This window comes from Pelophylax lessonae (assembly GCF_965119305.1).
Source record: "Pelophylax lessonae genome assembly, chromosome: 8".
Lineage (NCBI taxonomy): Eukaryota > Metazoa > Chordata > Amphibia > Anura > Ranidae > Pelophylax > Pelophylax lessonae.
The window spans coordinates 237314340-237333974 of NC_138775.1; the positions used below are offsets into that span (position 1 = coordinate 237314340).

A 19635-nucleotide genomic window follows, 5' to 3' on the forward strand; every position below is an offset into this window, starting at 1 on the left:
GCAGGAGCACCACTTTGAATGATTGCTGCATTACATACATCCGCAAGTGCCGGAGTGTTGCGGATTGTCATTGCAAGGATTTCTGCTCACTTCCTGGGTATTACACACGTTAGTGTAAAATTAGTTAATTTGAGCTAGCTTGGCCCAAACAAACTAGTTAAAGTGACAGTAAAAGGTGGAGATTAACTTTAAAAGGCTGCAGAAAAATAAAGACCAAACTTCGCTGAGTGAAGAAATACGGCTCACAGGCAACAGATTTTGAAAAAAAAAAAAAAAAACACGTTCTGAATGTTCTCATTCAATCAACATAAAGATGGTTGACATGAATTACCTGCACATGACACTTTTAGGAATGCACTTTTGTACACAGTTTCTGTAGGTTGAAGATCCCTTACCTATGGCAGATCATGAACCACACTAACTGGTTATTCTAATAATGCAAGCTTGAATTGCCGGAGTATTTGTTTGTCCTGATGAAAAAGTGATCAGCTGATTTTCAGTTCTATTCTATTGTCAATGTTTTTGCCAGTGTATTTAGCATAGTAGATAAGATAAATGATGAAAGAAATGTTAATTATGCAGGAAGCTGTACAAAGTACCAAAATAGAGTTTATTTTGAAAACATAAAAACATTAGATATTTTCTAATATACAGCATATTCTCAGTAAATGCCAACTTTCACAGGGGTGATTCAGTCATTAATTATATTCCAGAGGAAGCGATAAGGATGCTGCATTTCTTGCAATATCAACACATTTATTTTGTACTTACTGAAAATGTTCTTCACATGAAAAATGAAAACGAATACAGCCACCACATCTAGGGAAGGATAAGCTGCATTATATTATAGTTTTGTTTTTGGGCTTAGCTATATCTTTAGCTTCTACAACCCCTGCACTAGAAGACCCCACATATTGCTCCTAAAGTACTACAGACCCCCACAAATGTCCAAAACCTTACTTAAGCCATGCAATTAATATGTTTGATGATTAACATCCTGCTGACCACATAAGACATATGTGCAGTGGCAAAGAAGATAGACCCTAAACACCCACATGCTGCACATATGCATCCATGGCGGCTGAGGTTTCTGTGCTGAGAGTAAGTTTAATGTGTGCTGCCAGCACTGTGACTGACAGATTCAAGTCTGTATTTGTGATCAGGAGCCAGCAGGATGGGCTCCTTGCTCATGTGACCATTGTGACAGCCAATCATAGTGGTCATGTGAATGGAAAATCTGTCCTATTTGCTCACATAAAAAAGGACTGTGGTGGGCATAAAGAGGCTAATACACAGTAAAAGGTTTGCATATATATTTTTTTAAAGATAAGCAAATGTTTAAACGTGTAGGGGGCCTGAAATATTTAAAATGCACCCGTGCCAAGACTATGGGCGTTAAGCTATTTACATATTCTTAACAAAAAGTAAAAAGAGCTTTAGAACAAGCCATCCCTGACCTCTTTAAAGTGGAGATTTATTAAAACTGGAGCACTCAGAATCGGGTGTAGCTGTGTGTGGTAGCCAATCCGCTTCAGCTTGTTCAATTAAGCTTTGACAATAAAACCTGGAGGTGGATTGTTTTCTATACAACAAATTTTGCACTCTTAAATCCCCTCCTAAATGTAAAGTTGATCTATCTAAAAGCACCTCAAATATCACATCACACACTCTGAAGTCGGGTTTCAGACAGTTTCCAACAGCTTAGAAATGCCTGCTATGTGTTTAGATTAGAAGGCTGGTAGGTGGCCAAGATCCGCTATAAACCTCTTAGCACTGGCCCTTTAAGAGGTTCTTGGCACCAGGAGGTGGTGCTTAAGATTACGTGACCACCGTGATTGGCTGTCATGCCGGTCAGGTGATCCGAAAACTTTCAAGCTTTCGGTTAGAGGTTGGTACTTGTGTCAAGAGTGTGCAGCGCGCTCACTCTCTGCACAGGTGTACTGGCAGCAATTCACGCAATTATGTGGCCCCTCGGTGCTGAGGACCAGGCGTCTAGGGGCTGTATATTTGCATATGGCTGGCGCCAAGGGTTTAAAAGGAAAAAAGATCTAAGATTTCAATGCCTGTGATGTGAAAATTCATTGGTGCACAATGCTTATAGCTATAGAGGGAAATGATGGTTTGTTTTAAAGTGCTTTTACAGATTTTTCACAATATGCACATGCTTAAGTGTGCATTAGCAGGCACAAGCTCACTTTAAAAAATAAGCGCCTTGCAACAAATCGTTCTGCATTCTGTATTTAGCAGAAAAGGCCAGAACTGCCTGGCATGCAATAGATCCTTTATTCTGTTTGCACACTACAGCTGCTGAGGCAATAATTGTGCCCATCCCTGAAATACAGGGAGGTGGGTTCTGTGCTGGGCATGATCTACTGTGAACGGCCAAACAGAAAAATCCCTTCCCATCTCAGCTGTAGATCAGGGGTGGGCACAAGTGATGGTATTAGGAGTTGTGGCATGTAAACAATCTTTGGAGATTGGAGGCTAGGTAGTGATAAACAATCTTGGAAAGAAAAGAAATAGTAATCAAAGCTTTATCATTTTGCAGTGTGGAATCTGTCATTCTCTTAGTGGTTGATGGGTCTTTTTCTAAATTAAGGTTTGTATCTAAGATTTGACAAACCAAGTAACCCCAGGCTAATGCAAAACTTATCCAACCTTTAGTAAAGCATTCACGTTACCGTTTTCCTGCTGGAACCATGCAGTGTCACGTGGGTACAGATGTTCTCTGTATATAATACTAAGCAGTTTAGTTTTCCCATTCTGCTCCAACTGCTATAAAACAATAAGGCTAACACACAAATAAACTGTGTGTACTCAGTGTGGCTCCTCTTTGATCATGGAGATCTCAGAACTAGGTTAGAAGTGGCTCAGTAAGAATTTAGCAAGTCCAAGTCCTCTGCAGTTAAAGACACACAAAGTCTTTTTGCAGGAGCAGAAGAGATGGCGTCTTGGGTTTTATCGTCATGAGTCCTTTTCACTGGAAATTGTCCTGATTGGGTTGTAAACGGCCCTTTTTCCCGACTGTAAAACTGCAATGGTCTTAATTGTGCGATTGCTGAAAAATTTATGGTAGAGGCCTGCAGATCTCTATGGTTTACCTTTTCTTTTCCATCTATAAAATCAACAAACCATTTAATCAGGTATATTTGCATGACATCAAATTACAATAATAAGGGAGATCCACAAGTAATGCTCACAGCAAGTAAATAAAGTGGGGAAAATTATGAAAAAGGTCCCCAATAGTGGTGCACCGAAATGAAAATTCTGGACTGAAACCGAAAATTCAGGATGCACTTGCCGAAAACCAAATTGGACAGATATTTAAAAAAAAAAAAAAAAAAATTATATATTATTATTATATATATATATATATATATATATATATATATATATATGAGATATAATTTGTGATATATAAAATTGTATTATATTCGAGTTTTTAATATCACCTTAAATGAATAGGAGTATCTTTTTTTGGCACCTTTTTGGCCGACAGGCTGCTTTCACACTGAGTTTTAAAGCACTTTTGCGTTAAAAAAAAAAAAAAAAAAGTGCAAGAAAAATGCCTCCCTTTAAAATTCTGTCTTCACACTGGTCTGTTGCAATTTTGTTGCAGTGTTAAAAATCCTGCTTGCCACATTTTTTTGTCAATTAAATTAAAAAAAACAAACAAAAAAAAAAAAAAAAACGCACCTGCCAATTGAAAACATGGCAAAAACGCACCCGTGCTGCATTTGAGTCACATGACCTATGAAAAACGCACTGTAAACATGGTAAAAAATGGCTGCAAAATTCAGTGTATAATATACATTTCACGCAAAATTATATATAGCAATATAGAAGTATTTCTAGAAACTTACAAAAGTGCTGAGCTGTAGTCCTAGATTTTAGGGACTCTTTTGGCTTAGCAGCTGATGCAACAACTGTGTTCCACTGATTCAGAAGCTGAAATACAAGATTCATCAAACTAAGTGGACTATACAATGCAACACAGATACATTTACAAAATGTATCCTTAAATCTTATTAAATAATTTTGTAAACATTGCAACAAATGTTAATCAACATTTACCAACCCTTCCAATGTTAAAATTCCTCTTTTTAGGCAAGGATATATAATCTAGGCTAAAATATTTACTTCAATCACTGATTAAGCAATGCGTCCTCCTCTAATATCTGCCAAGGCACACACTGCCACCATACATCTTCATTCCATTTCCTCTTTCTACCCATTTTCCTGTAAAATGTAGGTTCAATCCTAAACTGGTCTCACACTGCTATTCCTGCTTTGCTGTATATGTTATGCTCTACAGGTAAATGACCCATTTGTAATGGGTTTTGAATATACAGATGCATCTCAAAAAATTAGAATATCATCAAAAATTTAATTTTTTTTCAGTATTTCAATTCAAAAAGTGAAACTCATATTATATAGATCTATTACACACAGAGTGATATATTCCAAGCATTTCTTTCTTTTAGTTTTGAGGATTCTGGCTTACAGCTAGTGAAAACACAATATTCAGTATCTCAGAAAATAGAATATTACATACAACTAATAAAAAAGGATTTTTAATAGGGAAATGTTGGCTTACTGAAAAGTATGTCCATGTACAGTATAGTATGCACTCAATACTTGGTCGGGGCTCCTTTTGCATGAATTACTGCATCAATGCAGCGTGGCATGGAGGCGATCAGCCTGTGGCACTGCTGAGGTGTTATAGAAGTCAAGGTTGCTTTGATAGTGGCCTTCAGCTCGTCTGCATTGCTGGGACTGGTCTCTCATCTTCTTCTTGGCAATACCCCACAGATTCTCTATGGGGTTTAGGTCAGGCAAGTTTGCTGGCCAATCAAGTGTCACAGTGATACCACAATCATTAAACCTGGTATTGGTACTTTTGGTAGTGTGGGCAGGTGCCAAGTCCTGCTGCAAAATGAAATCAGTATCCCCATAAAGCTGGACAGCAGAGGGAAGCATGAAGTGCTCTAGAATTTCCTGGTAGAGGACTGCGCTGACTTTGGACTTGATAAAACACAGTGGACCAACACCAGCAGATGACATGGCTCCCCAAATCATCACTGACTGTGGAAGCTTCACACTGGACCTCATGCAACTTGGATTCATTGCCTCTCCACTCTTCCTCCAGACTTTGGAACCTTGATTTCCAAATGAAATGCAAACTTTACTTTCATCCAAAAAGAGGACTTGGGACCACTGAGCAACAGTACAGTCCTTTTTCTCCTTAGCCTAGGTAAGACACTTCTGATGTTGTCTCTGGTTCAGGAGTGGCTTGACACAGAGAATGCGACAGTTGTAGCCCATGTCTTCTGTCTGTGTGTGGTGGTTCTTGAAGCACTGACACCAGCCATAGTCCACTCCTTGTGAATCTCCCCCAAATTCTTGAATAGCCCTTGTTTCACAATCCTCTCAAGGCTGCAGTTATCCCTGTGGCTTGTGCACCTTTTTCTACCACACTTTTTCCTTCCACTCAACCTTCCATTAATATGCTTGGATATAGCACTCTGAACAGCCAGCTTCTTTAGCAATGACCTTTTGTGACTTATGCCTCGTACACACGCAACGATTGTTGGCCGACCGATCGGCCGTCTTTTGTCCAGAGTGGTGTTTTGTTGCTTGGAATGTGCTTAGACTGCACACGAATTTTCTCGGCCAACAAAATTCTACTTCAGAAGTAATGTCATGTGCTGGTTTACTTTCCGTGTGTTTTTTCTTCTCTGAGCATGCCCAGTCTTGCTCATCAGATTTTTGTCTGCCGAAATCTGTACTGACGGCCAGAAAATCGGCCGTTGTGTTGACGGCCAACAAAAATTTTATAGCCTGCACACCAGATTTAATTCGGCCGAAAAGTCGGAGTCGGTTGTCGAAAGCATCATACTAACAAGCCGAAAATCGGCCGATCGGACGTTGGCCGAAAATTCACGGCCAATAATCGATGAGTGTACGAGGCATAACTCTCCTTGTGGAGGGTATCAATGACTGTCTTCTGGACAACGGTCAAGTTAGCAGTCTTGCCCATGATTGTGTAACCTACTCAACCATACAGAGACCATTTAAAGGCCCAGGAAACCTTTACAGGTGTTTTGAGTTAATTAGCTGATTAGAGTGTGACAGAATGTCTACAATATTGAACTTTTTCACAATATTCTAATTTTCTGAGATATTTAATTTTGGGTTTTCATTAGCTGTAAGCCATAATCAAATCTAAAATACTTTTTTGAATTCAAGTACTGAAATAAACGTTTTGATTATAGTCTAATTTTTTTAGATGCACCTGTATCTACATTATCTACTACTCTTAGCTTTTATTCTCGATAGATAATTAAGCTTTTCAAAATTATTATGACCTTTCATATACCAAGATGAAAATATATATTTACCCTTGCATGTCCCTACCTCCAAAATCAGAAGCCAAATCTCACTTTAGTGCCTATACAGTTCCTGTGAACCTTATTAGGGCCTGCGTCGATGAGCTTATATGGGAATGCAAAACCCCACAGACATGAACATAGGAACATAGGAATGCAAAACCTGCTTGAAGTAGGTCAACCACAGGTCAGAAGGAGGTTAACTGCCAGTCAGGTGCACCTACCACTTATATCTGAATGATTTCTCAAGTACCTCTAGCCAACATCAAACTGATGCCATTGACACAAACCCAAAGTCCACCGGCATAGGCCCTTACATAGACAGGGACAGAGTGTCATTGTGGATTTCCTAGTGTTTTGGCTGTTGTTGGGACACCCTGACTTTAATACTTTGAATTACTGACCTAAAACAAAATCTTCAGGTCCAGATCAGATCACTCAAGGTATTGAGGCCAAAGACCAGCAAGAATCAGGAAAAATCAGCTTGCTACAGCAGGAATAATTAGGGCTGTAGCTCCTTCCCTTTTAAACAGGCAGTGTAAAGTTGTTCAATAATTATGGGGGAAGAATTACTAAATGGTGCACACAGAACCTGGTGCAGCTGTGTATAGTAACCAATCAGCTTCTAACTTCTGTTTGTTCAATTAAATTTTGACGATAAAACCTAAAAGCTGATTGGTTACTATGCACAGCTGCGTGCACCAGTTTTAGTAAATTCTAAACTGTGCATGTTTAGGAGATATTCACTGTACCTAAACAAGTTCAAAAGTGTAAAACCTCCACTTTAAGGATCTCTTTTTTTAAAGTTTTTTTACGGCTTGCTAAGAATATGTAAAAATACTTCATCGTCCATAATCCGAACACAGGTCCGGTAGAAATATTTTTCATTATTTTGTGACTTATGCACGTGATTCTATATTGAAAGTATATAAACTGCTGCTTTGGTTCATCGTTATTCCCTGTATGGTTTACGTAAAAATATATTTTTTTCTGTTACATTAAGATATCCTATCTAAATCATGTACATATTGTTTGTGATGTGCCAATCATTATTTAAATTAAGCATTATTTATACAGCAATTATGTATATTTTCAAACCATTTGCATTGCCAATAAAGTCTGTGTAATTTTGTATCTGATTATTCTTTTTATTAAACAGACTTCCCACTGATCACCAATGTAAGGAGGAGGGGGCATTCTTTCCACTGACCACCAATGTAAAGGGGGCATTCTTCTTACTGATCACCAATGTAAAGGGGGCATTCTTCCCACTGATCACCAATGTAAAGGGGGCATTCTTCCCACTGACCACCAATGTAAAGGGGGCATTCTTCCCACTGACCACCAATGTAAGGAGCATTCTTCCCACTGACCACCAATGTAAGGCACATTCCTTCCACTGACCACCAATGTAAGGAACATTCCTTCCACTAACCATCAATGTAAGGAACATTCTTCCCACTGACCACCAATGTAACAAACATTCCTTCCACTAACCATCAATGTAAGGAACATTCTTCCCACTGACCACCAATGTAACAAACATTCCTTCCACTAACCATCAATGTAAGGAACATTCTTCCCACTGACCACCAATGTAAGGAACATTCTTCCCACTGACCACCAATGTAAGGAACATTGTTTCCACTAACCACCAGTGTAAGAAGAATTATTCCCACTGATCACCAAGAAAAAGAGTCATGCTTTCCGCTAACCACCAATTTAAGGAGCGTTTGTCCCACTGATCACCAATGTAAGGGGGCATTCTTTACCCTGACCACCGCACTAATGTACTGCAAGCTGTGGATTCTATTAGTAAATATTAGCAAGGGTTCCCTATAAGCTGAAATACAATTCTAAGGGTCCCTCTGTATTAAAAGGTGGAGAAAGGGTGCTGTAGGTGGTGGTACAAGTTCCACAATTTCATTTAGCAGAATCTATAATTTTATTCAGCATAAAACTACTGTATATCAAATGTATTCAATGCTTCTTATGGTCTCCAATTCTGCATTTATTTTTCGTACACATGGCCAGAGTTCTTAACCGCTTCCATACAGAGCAGTTAGACCCCCTTCCTGCCCAGACCAATTTTCAGCTTTCAGCACTCTCACACTTTGAATGACAATTGCTCAGTCATGCTACACTGTAACCAAACAAAATTTTTATCATTTTTTTCACACAAATAGAGCTTTCTTTTGGTGGTATTTGATCACAACTGGGGTTTTTTTTTTCCGTGATATAAGCAAAAAAAGAGCAAAAATTTTGCAAAAAAAACACTTTTTTTTAGTTTCTATTATAAAATTTTGCAAAAAATTAATTTTTCTTCATACATTTGGGCCAAAATTTATACTGCTACATATCTCTGGTAAAATTAACCCAAATTAGTGTATATTATTTAGTCTGTGTGAAAGTTATTGAGTCTAGAAGCTATGGTACCAATTACTGAAAATTGATCACACCAGATGTACTGACTGCCTATCTCCTTTCTTGAGGCCCTGAAATGTCAGGACAGTACAAATACCCCCCAAATGACCCTTTTTTGTAAAGTAGACAGTCCAAGGTATTTAGTAAGAGGCATGGTGAGTTTTTTGAAGTTATAATTTTTTCCCACAATTCTTGGGAAAATGAAGAAAACATTTTTTTTTCTTTTTTTTTCCCAAAACGTTGTCAATTTATAAGCTATTTCTAACACATAGCATGTACACAGCAAAAATGACACCCCAAAATACATTCTGCTACTCCTTCCGAGTATGGCGATACCACATGTGTGAGACTTTTACACAGCCTGGCCACAAAAAGAGACTCCACGTCCAAGTAGCACCATAAGGCGTTTTAGGAGCATAAATACACATAAAACTTTCTTACTACCTATCACACTTTTCAAGGCCCTAGAGCACCAATACAATGGAAAAGTCCACAAAATGACCCCATTTTGGAAAGCAAACACTCCAACGTATATTCTATGAGGCATTATGGGTCCTTTGAACATGTCATTTTTTTCCACAAGTTTTTGGAAAATGTGGGGAAAAAATAAAAACTTTTTTTTTTACACAAAGTTGTAAATTTATAGAATATTCCTAACACATAGCATGTACATAGCAAAAATGACACCCCAAAATACATTCTGCCACTCCTCCTGAGTATGGCAATACCACATGTGTGAGACTTTTTCACAGCCTAGCCATATAGAGGGGCCTAAACATCCAAGGAGCATCATCATGCATCCTAGCCACTTGCCTAGGCCTATTTTTGACATTTGGTGTTTACAAGCTAAAATCAGTTGTTTTTGCTAGAAAACTACTTAGAACCCCAAAACATTATATATTTTTTTTTAGCAGAGACCCTAGAGAATAAAATGGAGATTATTGCAATATTTTTTATCACACCGTATTTGCGCAGCGGTCTTCCAAACGCAATTTTTTGGGAAAAAAATCACTTTTTTTAATAAAAAAATAAGAAAACAGTAAAGTTAGCCCAATTGTTTTCCATAATGTGAAAGATAATGTTACGCCGAGTAAATAGATACCCAACATGTCATGCTTCAAAATTGCGCACGCTCACAGAATGGTGACAAACTTTGGTACTTAAAAATCCCCATAGGCGACATTTTAAAAATTTCTACAGGTTGCTATCTTAGAGTTACAGAGGAGGTCTAGGGCTCAAATTATTGCTCTTGCTCTAACGATCGCGACGATACCTCACATGTGTAGTTTGAACACTGTTTACATATGTGGGCGGGGTTTCCGTATGCGTTCGCTTCTGCGCGCGAGCTCGCGGGGACAGGGCGCTTTAATTTTTTTTTTTTTTACTATTTATTTTATTTATTATTTTTTATTTTTACACTGTTTTTTTAAAAAAAAAAAATTGATCATTTTTATTTCTATTACAAGAAATGTAAACATTACTTGTAATAAAAAAAGGCACGACAGGACCTCTTTTTTGTGAGATCTGGGGTCAAAAAGTCCTCAGATCTCACAAGTACACTAAAAGATAGAAAAAAAAAAAAAAACAAAATTAAATAAAATGAAAAAAAAAAAAGGGACCTTTAAACTGGTTGCTAGGCAATGACGTTTGCCGTAGCTCCGGTCCTCCAAGACCATAGAGTCAAGTGAGGGCAAGCTTGCCCTCACTCGACATCCTGTCTGTGAGGATCTGGGACCGGATCGTTTTCCCCGCTGCCGGCGGGTCCGGTAAACGGGGAAAAGGACCAGAATGCAGCGGGGGGGGGCACCTCTTCCGCCACCCCGGAAGGGTGACCCCGCGGCGAATCCGCCGCTGGGACCACCCTTATCGGAAAGCCAACCGTCCACCGTTTAAAAAAATACCAGGGTTATGGCAGCTATCTGCTGCCATAACACCGGTATTTAGGTTTAAACGGACGACGTATATAAACCTTTTTGGACTTGGACATGGTGGCTGTATGAAGGGTGACAGGTACTCGGGTACTTTGCTGGGCAGGTGACAGGTACTCTGGTACTGATGAGCAAGTGGCAGGTACTCGAGTACTCCGATAGGCAGGTGACAGGTACTCGGGTACTCTTATGGGCAGGTGACAGGCAGGTGATAGGTACTGATGAGTAGTACTGATACTGATAGGTGATACTGATACTGTACTGATGATGGGTACGGATGATCAGTACTGATACTAATAGGTGATAGGTACTGATGGGTACTGATGAGTACTGATGAGTAGTGATGGGTAATGATGAGCAGGTGGCAAGTACTCGGGTACTTCAGGTGTCAGGTACTCTGATGAGCAGGTGGAAGGTACTTGGGTACTCTGTTGGGTAGGTGACAGGTACTTGGGTACTCTGATGGGTAGGTGACAGGTACTCGGGTACTCCGATGACGGGTACTCAAAGTACCAGAGTACCTGTCGTCAGAGTACCCGAGTACCTGTCATCATAGTACCCGAGTACCCGTCATCAGAGTATCCGAGTACCCGTCATCAGAGTACCCGAGTACCTGTCATCAGAGTACCCGAGTACCCGTCATCAGAGTATCCGAGTACCTGTCATCAGAGTACCCGAGTACCTGTCATCAGAGTACCCGAGTACCTGTCATCAGAGTACCCGAGTACCCGTCATCAGAGTACCCGAGTACCCATCATCAGAGTACCCGAGTACCTGTCACCAGCCCATCAGAGTACCTGTCATCAGAGTACCCGAGTACCTGTCATCAGAGTACCCGAGTACCTGTCATCAGAGTACCCGAGTACCTGTCATCAGAGTACCTGAGTACCTGTCATCAGCCCATCAGAGTACCCGAGTACCTGTCATCAGAGTACCTGATGGGCTGGTGACAGGTACTCGGGTACTTTGATGGGCTAGTGACAGGTGCTCTTTATTGGGGGGGGGGGGGCAATCAGTGTGTTTGGGGTGCACTGTACTTGGTAACTAGCTGTTACCACAATCTCCTCCTCACACAGGATCAGTGTGTGAGGAGGAGAACACGGTGACAGCTAGTTACCGTGTTCTCTGATGACATTTGTGACCGGCTGTGATTGGACACAGCCGGTCACGTGGTAAAGAGCCAATTTCATTGGCTCTTTACCTAGATCGGGGATCGACTCTGTCCGAGGGACGAGCCTCGTCCCCGATCGCCGCGCTGCGCGCCCCCGGGGGCGCGCATTAAGGAAGGAACGAGCGGCTCGCGCTGGAGCCGCTCATGTGATCGGCTGTGATTGACACAGCCGATCACGTGGTAAACAGCCAATTTCATTGGCTGTTTACCTTGATCGGGGTTGGGCTCAGTCCGAGGGACGAGCCTCACCCCCGATCGCCGCGCTGCGCGCCCCCGGGGGCGCGCAGTAGCGGGGAGATCCGGGCGCCGTCATATGACGTCCGCCCGGATCGAGAAAGGATTTGTGCCGACGTCATTTGACATGACGCGGTACGGAAGGGGTTAAAGAGGAGGTAAACCCTCCTCTGTAACTTGTACCTATAGGTAAGCCTTATCATAGGCTTACCTATAGGTACTGTAAATATCTCCTAAACATCTACCGTTTAGGAGATATTTACCTTACATGCAGCCAGTGACATCACTGGTGCATGCGCTCTGAAGGAACAGCCGCTGGTGCCGTTCCTTCAGAGCCTGATGCCGTGACCGTCGGCTCCCGCGTGCCTGCGTGTGAGTGACGTAATCGCGGGTCCGGCCAATCAGATGGCCGGATGCCGCGTTCCCGGAAGACGGGCTACTGAACATGTCGCCCGTCATACAGGTAAGCGGGCGGCACGGCGGGGGCTCGTTCTAAGGTAAGTATTTCATAATGAGCTAGTATGCGATGCATACTAGCTCATTATGCGTTTCTCTTTCAGGTTGGGTCAAAAAAAATAAAAGTTTAATGAGTTTACAACCTCTTGAAGACAAATCTATGTAATCTTTTCCTCTTATCTGGTCATATACTTGTAATCACAGCTATTTGTTTTAACAGGCTTTGCGTGTTTCAAGTGTAAGCATTTTCTCTCTTTATGTTTCCACTGCTGTAACCTTGCCTCTGTTTGTTTGCCAGGTAAACAGAGGAAGCGTTACATGCGGTGAAATTATACCCATCAGTCATAGTTTCCTGTGGATAATACTGTAAGGGAGCAGTGTGGTTTACAGGTACCTGTTCAGCCCAGCCTCGAGTCTTGCAGTCTATATGGTTAAACTGAGATAGGGGTTTTAGGGCAAGGTACAGTCCCATCCTTGTTTCTATCATCTTACGTGTGACAATTGAATCCTATTGACAAAAAAAAAGAAATAGAATTTAGGTTCCCTGATTCTAAGAAGCATAGATCAGAACCACATATTTGTATCCCATATCAATGGTAGGTGGACGCAGGAGGTGCCACAATAGAAAGCAAAAACTGACTAACTTTAAAGAAAACTCCAACTGCGTCACAGTAGTGGAACTTTTCCTTTCCTGCAGACCTCCCCTGCTATGGATTGCGGAGGATGAGTTACATTGACTGGGGCTATAAAGGAGAAGTTTAGCAGGCAATTATGAATAAATCTGGGGAATCTGTAATCCTATCTTTATTTCACAAGAATATCCATCCTAATAATAGGAATGAGCATTATTCACCTAACCAGTTTTGCTGGTCCGACCTGCTTGCGCTGTAAGCGGTTGGAAAATATATAGGACGCTGATACTGTGCTGGTTTAGCAATGATACTAACACTTACAGTATGTCCAACATACACTGTAGAAGCAATATCAGTCTGAAGGATTGATGTACATTTATGAAGTGAAAGGAGAAGTCATCTACATTCGTTATATATGAAAATGCTGTCAGTGAACAGATGATCTTGAGATTGCTGCTATGTTTTATGAGCTACAAAACTACACTACTATCATCTACATAATTTACACTGATGGAGGACGCCATCTTGTGGAGGGGAGAACTTTCACCCTTCGTATGGAAGAATATTTCGCCTTTAATATATCTATTTCAACTGAATCAAATGTGGAAATACAAGCTAAAGTATGGCTAAAGCTATTGTGGTTATTCTTCTCTAGTGGATCAAAGAACTGTGATCAGTTTTCAGCCAACACCGAGCAAAAGCCCATTGTCAGCTGACGTCACTCAGCCGTTACAGGCTCTGGACTGATCCCGACTTTATAGTGGGGATCCACCCAGATGTCTGGACTGACAACTGGCTCAGCCTCTCAGTGAGCCGCTGAGAGCCTGAGCCAACTGCTCCCACCCCCTCCACAGCCCAGCGCTCCAGTGAGTGCTGGAGGGGCAAAGCAGACAGCGGTGTCTGACAGTCACTATCTTTCTGCCACGGAAGAATGAGAACTGAGCGATCAGCTGTCTTTGATTGCTTCGTTCCCAGTCTTAGAAGCAGCGAGGAGCGATGAGACATCCACATTGGCAATTTTTTTAACCACTTTACCGCTGCTCACTAGAGCTCTACTGCGGCAAAGTGGCTCGATAACGTCTGGCGACATAGACCTACGTCGCCAGACATTCCCCATCCTCGGTGGCGCGCGCGCTGTATTCAGTCACAGCGGGAGTCGGGCCAGGGGAGGAGCGGTGGTGATCACCGCCGCTCTTCCCCAATCGTCGGGGAATCGAGTGTGGAGATCCGCTCGCTTGTGTAAACAAAGCAGGCGGATCTCCTAAGTGACAGGCAGGGTCAGATTGCAGGGTTCAGCATTGCTCAACCTGCGATCTGTCCCTGTGTCACTCAGTCCCCTCCCCCCACACACGTTGGTAAGCACCAGGCATACATTAACCCCTTGATCACCAATAAAAATTAACCCCTTCCCTGCCAGTGTCATTTTTACAGTAACAGTGCTATTTATAGCACTGATTACTGTAGTAATGTCACTGGTACCCCCAAAAGTGTCAAAAATGTCAGTCAAGGGTCCGATCTGTCTGCCGCAATGTCGCAGTCCCGCAAAAAAAAAAAAAAAAAAAAAAATCGCAGATCGCCGCCATTACTCGTTAAAAAAAAAAAACACCAAAAACGACAGAAATCTTTCCCTTAGTCCTTAGTAAACGCAATAACTTTTGCGCAAACCAATCAAAATACGCTTATTGCGATTTTTTTTTAACAAAAATATGTAGCAGAAAACAAATTGGCCTAAAATGATAAAAAAAATTTTGATTTTTACAATTTTTTGGGGGGGAATTTCATATAAAAAAAAAAAATGTGAAAAATATTGTTAGCTTTTCAAAATCGTCGCTCTTTTTTTGTTTATAGCGCAAAAAGTAAAAAATCGCACAGGTGATCAAATACCACCAAAAGAAAGCTCTGTTTGTGGGAAAAATGCATGACCGCGCAATTGTCAGTTAAATTCGCACAGTGCCGAATCGCAAAAAGTGGCCCAGACGTAAGACAGCAAAATCCTCCGGTGGTAAAGTGGTTAAGAAACCTGAACTTCTCTTTTAACTGGGTGGATCTTGACTTTTGAACTGTGCTCACAGAGTTTGTGGTCTACGTGGATTGGTATAAATACAAACCCTTTTTTTTTTTATACAGTTAAGAAGCCTTTTTGGGGCCACCAAAGAATAACGTTTGGATACAGTAATAGTGGGTGTATACCATTGTACATCCTGATTGCAACTAGTTATTAAGTACCCATACTAATAGATTAAAAGAGAAGTATGGGAAGGTTTTTTTTTTTTTAGAATCATACTTACCTGAGTGGGTGCAGGATCTGTCCTCATCCGGCTCTACGACTGAGAACCAAGCGATCAAACACCAGAGATCGCTCAATTCCCAGAGCTCTGTGAGCAGAGAGCTGGTGACTGTCAGTCACCGCTTTCTGCTAGCTCACTCACTGAGAGGCTGAGCCGGGTGCCGGTCCAGGCATGTGGGTGGATCCCGACCATATGGTTGTGATCTTTTCCTGAGCCTGGACCGGCTCTGTGATGTCAGCCAGCAGGGGGCTTCAGCTCACTGTCTGCTGAAAACTGTTTACAGGAGTGCAGAACGAACTTCACTCCTGCGATCCACAGGAGAAGTACAGCCAAAAGAGCTTTGGATTTACTTCTACTTCAAGGTTTCACCTTGGATACTCATTTTTACAGTTTAAAATCACAAGATTGGTCAATGAAAAATTATACGGTATAATGTAATTTGCCCTTTGGGATATTGAAACTGGATAGCTTCAAATAGATTATGGCATCTATTTGCTGGGTTAACCTTATGGGCACATACAGTGCCCTGAAAAAGTGTTCATACTCCTAAACAATTTCCACATTTTGTGATCTTACATCAAAAAAAGTAAATGTATTTTATTGGGATTTTATGTGATAGACCAACACAAAGTGGCACATAATTGGGAAGTGGAAGAAAAATGATAAAATGGTTTGAACATTTTTTACAAAAAAATATCTGAAATATCTGTGGCATGCATTTGTATTCAGCCCCCCAGAGTCAACCTCTGTAGAACCACCTTTCACTGCAATTACAGCTGCAAGTCTTTTTGGGGATGTCTCTACCAGCTTTGCACATCTAGAGAGTGACATTTTTCACATTCTTCTTTGCAAAATAGCTTAAGCTCTGTCAGGTTGAACAAAGAGTGTCTTTGAATAGCAATTTTCAAGTCTTGCCACAGATTCTCAATTGGATTTAGGTCTGGACTTTGACTGGGCCATTCTAACACATTAATATGCTTTGATCTAAACCATTCCATTGTAGCTCTGGCTATATGTTTAGGGTCGTTGTCTTGCTGGAAGGTGAACCTCCGCCTCAGTCTCAAGTCTTTTGTAGACTCTAACAGGTTTTCTTCTAAGATTGCCCTGTATTTGGCTCCATCCATCTTCCCATCAACTTTGACCAGCTTCCCTGTCCCTGCTGAAGAAAAGCATCCCCAAAACAAGATGCTGCCCCCACGTTTCGCATAGCGTTTTGCTTTTAGGCCAAAAAGTTCATATTTTGGTCTCATCTGACCAGAGCACCTTCTTTCCACATATTTTCAGTGTCCCCACATGGCTTCTCGCAAACTGCAAACAGGACTTCTTATGGCTTTCTGTCAACAATGGCTTTCTTTTTGTCACTCTTCCATAAAGGACAGATTTGTGGAGTGCACGGCTAATAGTTGTCCTGTGGACAGATTCTCCCACCTGAGCTGTGGATCTCTGCAGCTCCTCCAGAGTTACCATGGGCCTCTTGGCTGCTTCTCTGATGAATGCTCTCCTTGCCCGGGCCTGTCAGTTTAGGTGGACGGCCATGTCTTCGTAGGTTTGCAGTTGCGCCATACTCTTTCCATTTTCGGATGAAGAATTAAACAGTGCTCTGTGAGATGTTCAAAGGGATATTTTTTTTTTTTTTTTATCCTAACCCTGCTTTAAACTTCTCCACAACTTTATCGCTGACCCGTCTGGTGTGTTCCTTGGCCTTCATGATGCTGTTTATTTAATAAGGTTCTCTAACAAACCTCTGAGGGCTTCACAGAACAGCTGTATTTATACTGAGATTAAATTACACACAGGTGGATTCTATTTACTAATTAGGTGACTTCTGAGGGCAATTGGTTCCACTAGATTTTAGTTAGGGGTATCAGAGTAAAGGGGGCTGAATACAAATGCACGCCACACTTTTCACAGATTTGTAGAAAAGTTTGAAAACCATTTATCAATTTCCTTCCACTTCACAATTATGTGCCACTTACAGTGCCTTGCGAAAGTATTCGGCCCCCTTGAACTTTGCGACCTTTTGCCACATTTCAGGCTTCAAACATAAAGATATAAAACTGTAATTTTTTGTGAAGAATCAACAACAAGTGGGACACAATCATGAAGTGGAACGAAATTTATTGGATATTTCAAACTTTGTTAACAAATAAAAAACTGAAAAATTGGGCGTGCAAAATTATTCAGCCCCTTTACTTTCAGTGCAGCAAACTCTCTCCAGAATTTCAGTGAGGATCTCTGAATGATCCAATGTTGACCTAAATGATTAATGATGATAAATAGAATCCACCTGTGTGTAATCAAGTCTCCGTATAAATGCACCTGCACTGTGATAGTCTCAGAGGTCCGTTTAAAGCACAGAGAGCATCATGAAGAACAAGGAACACACCAGGCAGGTCCGAGATACTGTTGTGAAGACGTTTAAAGCCGGATTTGGATACAATAAGATTTCCCAAGCTTTAAACATCCAAGGAGCACTGTGCAAGCGATAATATTGAAATGGAAGGAGTATCAGACCACTGCAAATCTACGAAGACCTGGCCGTCCCTCTAAACTTTAAGCTCATACAAGGAGAAGACTGATCAGAGATGCAGCCAAGAGGCCCATGATCACTCTGGATGAACTGCAGAGATCTACAGCTGAGGTGGGAGACTCTGTCCATAGGACAACAATCAGTCGTATACTGCACAAATCTGGCCTTTATGTAAGAGTGGCAAGAAGAAAGCCATTTCTTAAAGATATCCATAAAAAGTGTTGTTTAAAGTTTGCCACAAGCCACCTGGGAGACACACCAAACATGTGGAAGAAGATGCTCTGGTCAGATGAAACCAAAATCAAACTTTTTGGCAACAATGCAAAACGTTATGTTTGGCGTAAAAGCAACACAGCTCATCACCCTGAACACACCATCCCCACTGTCAAACATGGTGGTGGCAACATCATGGTTTGGGCCTGCTTTTCTTCAGCAGGGACAGGGAAGATGGTTAAAATTGATGGGAAGATGGATGGAGCCAAATACAGGACCATTCTGGAAGAAAACCTGACGGAGTCTGCAAAAGACCTGAGACTGGGATGGAGATTTGTCTTCCATCAAGACAATGATCCAAAACATAAAAGAAAAATCTACAATGGAATGGTTCACAAATAAACATATCCAGGTGTTAGAATGGCCAAGTCAAAGTCCAGACCTGAAACCAATCGAGAATCTGTGGAAAGAACTGAAAACTGCTGTTCACAAACGCTCTCCATCCAACCTCACTGAGCTCGAGCTGTTTTGCAAGGAGGAATGGGCAAAAATTTCAGTCTCTCGATGGGCAAAACTGATAGAGACATACCCCAAGCGACTTACAGCTGTAATCGCAGCAAAAGGTGGCGCTACAAAGTATTAACTTAAGGGGGCTGAATAATTTTGCACGCCCAATTTTTCCATTTTTTATTTGTTAACAAAGTTTGAAATATCCAATAAATTTCGTTCCACTTCATGATTGTGTCCCACTTGTTGTTGATTCTTCACAAAAAATTACAGTTTTATATCTTTATGTTTGAAGCCTGAAATGTGGCAAAAGGTCGCAAAGTTCAAGGGGGCCGAATACTTTCGCAAGGCACTGTATGTGTGTATAAAATATATTTATGTTTTTGGTTGTAACATGACAAAATGTGAAAAATTTCAAGGGGTATGAATACTTTTTCAAGGCACTGTATATATTGGATGTCTATTCAACAGTTTTATTTAGGACACCTTATTCACATGTGTTTGTTATAAGTTATCCGCTGGGTACCTACACTATTTTTCTGAAAGTATTGGGATGGCTGTCTTTACACGCACATGAACTTTAGTGGGATCCCAGTCTTAGTCCACAGGGTTCAATATTGAGTTGGCCCACCCTTTGCAGCTATAACAGCTTCAACTCTTCTGGGAAGGCTGTCCACATGGTATAGGAGTGTATCAATGGGAATGTTTAACCATTCTTCCAGAAGCACATTTGTGAGGTTAGGCACAGATGTGGATGAGAAGGCCTGGCTCCCAGTCTCTGCTCGAATTCATCCCAAAGGTGCTCTATCGGGTTGAGGTGAGGACTCTTTGTAGGCCAGTTAAGTTCCTTCACCCCAAACTCG

At 41.3% G+C, this 19635-nt stretch overlaps 1 protein-coding gene across 1 annotated transcript in view; it reads right to left on the reverse strand.

Annotated features, from left to right (window-relative positions):
• Nucleotides 1–2573: 2573 nt before the first annotated feature.
• The window catches only part of LRRC42 (leucine rich repeat containing 42), a 27442-nt gene continuing 10380 nt past the window's right edge, over nt 2574–19635 (reverse strand). The window contains exons 5-7 of the mRNA XM_082266200.1: nt 12997–13110; nt 3864–3948; nt 2574–3115 (exon numbers count right to left, since the gene is read on the reverse strand). Coding sequence (XP_082122326.1) covers nt 2871–3115; nt 3864–3948; nt 12997–13110 — 444 coding nt within the window. The 3' untranslated portion in view covers nt 2574–2870. The remainder of the gene's footprint in view (nt 3116–3863; nt 3949–12996; nt 13111–19635) is intronic.